Source organism: Harpia harpyja, chromosome 6 (genome assembly GCF_026419915.1).
Source record: "Harpia harpyja isolate bHarHar1 chromosome 6, bHarHar1 primary haplotype, whole genome shotgun sequence".
In the NCBI taxonomy this organism is placed as follows: domain Eukaryota; kingdom Metazoa; phylum Chordata; class Aves; order Accipitriformes; family Accipitridae; genus Harpia; species Harpia harpyja.
Window position 1 is genome coordinate 168,158 of NC_068945.1, and position 4,675 is coordinate 172,832.

Sequence of the window (4,675 nt, forward strand, 5' to 3'; positions counted from 1 at the left end):
CACGCTCAGGTTGCTGGTGCCGGGTGGCAGCTCGCCGGTGGCCCTTTCTGCTGTGGGGCTGCTCTCTAAGCGCAGCCTGCTTCTTGCAGGATCATCCCAAGCAAGGGCCACCGACAGCCCCATCTATCAAAGCTGGGGGACTTTGCCGCTCACCAGGTGAGTTCTGGAAAGAAACGCGTTGTCCTGCAAGTGGTTGAGCTGTGCTCACTTGTCCCTTGAGTGTCGCCGTGCAGGTGCGGCACCCCAAGGGAGGACGTCACCTGGACGAGCAAGGACACCCGCTGGGCAGCAGCCGCTGGACGTGGTTCTGTGGGGACCCAGAGCCTCTGCTGCTGCCCACAGCTTGGAGGAGGGCAGGGCGAGGGCTGGGACAGGTTGTCCCGGTGGCACGCCGGCCCTCAGGAGCCTCCGAGCTGGAGCCGCTGAGCTGGAGCTGTGGTTCCAGCTGCTGGCTCCCTGCCCATCCTGCCACACCGCTCAGCACCGTGCTGCAGGCAGGGCAGGCTCCGGGAGTGCTGGCCCGGCTGTCTCCATTGACGCGCTCTTGCTCCGTTTTCCTTTTCAGAAGGAGGGAACAGCAGCAGCAGCAGCAGGAGGAGGAGGATGGGGCTGCCCTGGCCCTTTGCTCTGCGGAGGACCCCGGCCGCTGCCCAGGCGCCAGGGCAGGCAGGCTCCGGCTGCAGCAGGGCGCTCTTTGGACAGCCCCTGGCAGCCCTCTGCGGGGAGGACGGCTCCCTGCCCCAGCCCATCCAGGTAAGCCAGCCTGGGCAGGGGGTCCCCAGCCCTCCCTCCGGCTGCTCCAGAGGGGAGGTGGGTGTCCCCAGGAGCTGTGGGGATGGGGGGTTGGGCCCTTCACCCCCAGAAGATGCTTCTGGTGCCAGCCCCTTTGGGGGGGGCAGGGAGCAGGATCTGGGGCAGTGCTTTGGTCACTGCTGTTGGAAGGCAGCTTCTCAGCCAAGCAACTGTCCTCCTGCCCCTCCTGCAGGAGATGCTGGCTGTCCTGCACCAGGAAGGACCGTCAACAGAAGGGGTATTCCGAAGAGCTGCCAGCGGGACAGAGTTTCGTGAGCTGCGGGAGGCCCTGGACCGCGGTGCGGATGTCGACCTGGGCAGCCAGGCTGCGCTGCTGCTGGCCGTCATCTTGAAGGTGAGCGCTTCTGACCTGCAGCTGGAAGAGCTCCTGCCTGGCCTGGAGTGTTCAGAGGCTCACCTGGAGCCCCTGGCATTGCAGGACTTCCTCCGAAGCATCCCCGCCAAGCTCCTGGTGACAGACCTCTACGAGGACTGGATGGCAGCGATGCAGAAGAGCGGCAAGGAGGAGAAGGTTGAAGAGCTGAAAGCGTAAGCGTGGGCAGCAGCCTGCCTGTTGAGGAGGGACTGGTAGAGGCCTGGGACTTGCCTGAAAAGGGACGGTCTCCTTAAAAAGCCGTGTCTTCTGACAGCTTGCTTTTGCTGGGGTGGGCTTAGATTTCGGGGGAAAGGGCATGGACAGGGAGCCTTCCCTTGCCTGGGCTCAGGTGAAATGAGGAGCTGGGAAGCAACGCCGTGCTTCCTGAAGCGCAGGAGCACTGACCGCTGGCTGAGAGCACCTGGAAAGCTGCGCAACCCACCTGCGTTGGGCAAGCTTCAGGGACGGCTGTGGGCAACATCTGCTCCATTAACGTTGAGTTCCTGTTCCCTCAGGGTGGCCGAGAAGTTGCCTGGAGCCAATCTCCTCCTCCTCCTCAAGCGGCTGCTGGCCCTCCTCCAGCACATCGGCCACAACGCCTCCAGCAGCAGAATGACCGCCAGCAACCTGGCCATCTGCCTTGGGCCAAATCTGCTGAGCCCACCCAACGAGGACCTGCTCCCCCTCGAGGCCATGCTGGCAGTGACCGAGAAGGTGCGCTGTACTGAGCAGCCGGCTGCAGCCTTGCCGGCCTATGCGAGCTTGGCTGCTCAGAGGTCCCTGGCTGCCTCCTCTCTTGAGCAAATGCTGGTGGGGTGGCTGCCTGCAAGAGCAGCCCCACAACCACAGCCGCCTGCGCAGAGGCAAGGGTCGGGAGTGGGAAAGGCTGCGTGATACATTTTCAGGCACCTGGGTTGAGACCGAGGGTTTGATGTGTGCCGGTGAACATGCTGGTGGCGTTTCTCATTGAAAACTGCGGTGACATCTTTGTGGAGGAGATGGCTGGCCGCTCCTGTCCATCAGCCGGGGAGTCGCCAGCACCCATGGACAGAGCAACAGGTACGAGGAGGAACTGAGGGCTGTCACAGGCTGGGGCTTGGGGTACCAGAAACTTCAACGTCGAGAAGACAGCTGGTGTAGGTCTTTGGGTGGGTTTTGCTTTAGGTGTGCTTTACTTCCAAGGAGTCATTTTGCTGCACGTGCTTTTCCTTTCTAGACCTGCATTTGGAAGAGCAAAGTGGCCCTCTGCAGGCAGAGCAGACAAGGACCACCAGGCAGAAGCCTTGCTGCACGCACCACCCACCTCTCTGCTGGACGTCCTCAAAGAAGCTGGGGGAGACGCGGTGGTGGAGTCCGAAACGGCAGAGGTATGGCAGCTCCATCAGGAGCTACCCTCCTACCCGAGACACGGTATCCCCGTGTTTGTTGAGCTGCCAGAAATGAACTGAGTGTCACACACCCGTGTGAGCCCTGTGTTCCAAAGTGAGGCCCTTGGAAGAAAGGGCTAATGCAAACCAGCCAAAGGGATCTTCTCTGTAGGGCTAAGGCAGCATTTTGCCAGACAGTCGCCTGCTACTCCAGGGTGTCTCTTGCCACCTGCTGACTCTGACATTTCTGTTGTAGGCACCCGTTGCTTTGGCTCCAACCACCCCAGGGACCACAGTAGACTCGCTGGGATGCACAGAAGGACTAAAGAGCGTTTCAGAGGAAAGAAGGTAAAATGAGTCAGCTTTGGGTAAATCAAGAACTGATTCTAGTTGATCCTGGCTTTACCTACCTAATCATACTGTGGGATGGAAAGGTTTGCAGGCTCCCCCCAGGAAAAGGAAAACCGAAAGAAAAGAAAGAGAAAACAGGCCTGGGCAGAGGAGAAGGAATGCCAACGAGAAAAGAAAAGAAGGAAGAGAGAAAAAGATGGGGACTTAAAAGAAGCGGGAAGGTCCAGCAGGTCAAGAAGCCCAGGTGTGTACCAGGCTCTGCTGCCCATCTTTCCCAGCTCTCAGCGCTGCTCCAAGTCAGTCCGACCCTCTGGCAAGGGACGGTGCTGCACAGGGCTTGGAAATAACTCCGTGGCCGCTCCCCAGGGGCTCCCCATCGAGCCCTGCTGCGTGGCACGGGGGCCCTGTGCATCTCTGCACGCACGCAGGTCTCTGAGGGCATTACCCGTGGGGATAAGGCGCCAGAGCCGTCCCCTAGTCGATGCCAGCCATAGCTCTCTCTTCTGGGCTATGAACAATTCCTCATCAGTGGTGTTCCCCAAAGAAAGGGGAACCGAGTCATGCCTATTCCTGCCTTTGTGGGTTTATCAGTGATCTCTGACTCTGTCGTTGCAGGTGCCGTTTCCCTGTTACTGGCTGAAGCCCTGTGACTCCCGGGCCCGCCCCCCGCCGCAGTTGATGTTCGCAATAAAAGGATCTTTCCTCTCTTCTGAGTGTGTCTGCCATACGATATTCTGGACTAGGTAGACAGGGTTTTGTGATGAGTCCTCAGGGAGGAGTCTGGGATCTTGCCTTGTCCCAGCATCCTTTCCAGCAGGCATCAGGGCTGAGTTCAGGTGCTTTAGGAGTGAAACCAAAGCACAGACTCACACAGGAGGGTGGAGGTTGGAAGGGACCTGTAGAGGTCCTCTGGTCCAACCCGCCTGCTCAAGCAGGCTCACCTAGAGCAGGTTGCCCAGGACAGTGTGCCTTTGGGTTTTGAATGTCGCCAAGGATGGAGACTCCGCAAACCCCCTGGGCAACCTGTGCCAGTGTTTGACCACCCGGACAGGAAAAACTTGTTTTCGCATGTGCAGCTGGAGCATATCATGTGTTTTAATTTGTGCCTGTTGCCTCTGGTGCTCTCAGTGGGCACTCTTGAGAAGACCCTGGCTCCCTCATCTTCATTCCCTTCCAGCAGGTTTAGATAGATAGATAGATAGATAGATAGCTAAGACACCCCCCACACCCCCTGCCAGGCTTTCTCTTCTCCCCACTGAAGTGTGCCAGCTTAAAAGCACCAGGGAAAAGTCGGCTTCCTTGAGGCTCTTTGTTTTGCAGAGGGCGGAAGAGCCCCAGGTGACCTGGAGACCTGGAGGTCCGTGAGGTTCCCCTGCCAAGAGAGGTGGAGGGCTGGAGGGCACAGCTGGACTCCTGCTCCTGCAACAGCAGGGACTTGCTGGCCAGAAATGGCCCCGAGGACCCCGGCAAGGGGCTGTGCTCAGTGCTGCAGAGGAAGGCCAAACCCCCCGGGACCTGTGCCAATCTGCCCGGGGGAAAAAACTCCTTCCTGAGCCCAGCCCTGGTGCCCCGAGCAGGGTCCGGGGAGCTCCTGCGGGGGAGCGCGTTTGGGGTGGGCAGCCAGGGACCTTTTCCAGCCCGTTTGGTGCAGAGGCACGGGTGGGCGTGGGGCATGAGTCCCGGGAGAGCCGTCGCTGACTCCTCTTTCCCGGGAAGGGCAGGTCGCTCTCGCCGTGTCTCTGTCCTGCGCCCACCCGGGTTTCTTTGTCCTGCCAGCTGCTGCCCAGCG

The 4,675-nt window shown here is 60.0% G+C and overlaps 1 protein-coding gene and 1 long non-coding RNA gene across 2 annotated transcripts; both read left to right on the top strand.

Annotated features, from left to right (window-relative positions):
- The first annotated feature begins 347 nt into the window (after positions 1-347).
- LOC128143007 (T-cell activation Rho GTPase-activating protein-like) lies at positions 348-2,062 on the top strand. The gene is made up of 4 exons (XM_052789822.1): positions 348-753; positions 986-1,147; positions 1,232-1,341; positions 1,684-2,062. Exons 1-4 carry the CDS (start codon positions 604-606, stop codon positions 2,060-2,062), a joined length of 801 nt encoding a protein of 266 aa, XP_052645782.1. The 5' UTR covers positions 348-603.
- A 370-nt stretch (positions 2,063-2,432) lies between these two features.
- Positions 2,433-3,557, top strand: LOC128143467 (uncharacterized). Its single transcript, XR_008235761.1, has 4 exons — positions 2,433-2,535; positions 2,792-2,883; positions 2,970-3,130; positions 3,502-3,557. It is a non-coding gene; the product is annotated as an uncharacterized LOC128143467 (long non-coding RNA).
- The last annotated feature ends 1,118 nt before the right edge of the window (positions 3,558-4,675 follow it).

Bases quoted from the DNA above. Each gene is read 5' to 3' on its own strand.
- LOC128143007 (XM_052789822.1), top strand. From the start codon at position 604: ATGGGGCTGCCCTGGCCCTTTGCTCTGCGGAGGACCCCGGCCGCTGCC. The intron at 754-985 runs GTAAGCCAGCCT...CCCCTCCTGCAG, and splicing joins CCCTGCCCCAGCCCATCCAG to GAGATGCTGGCTGTCCTGCA. The intron at 1,342-1,683 runs GTAAGCGTGGGC...CTGTTCCCTCAG, and splicing joins AAGGTTGAAGAGCTGAAAGC to GGTGGCCGAGAAGTTGCCTG.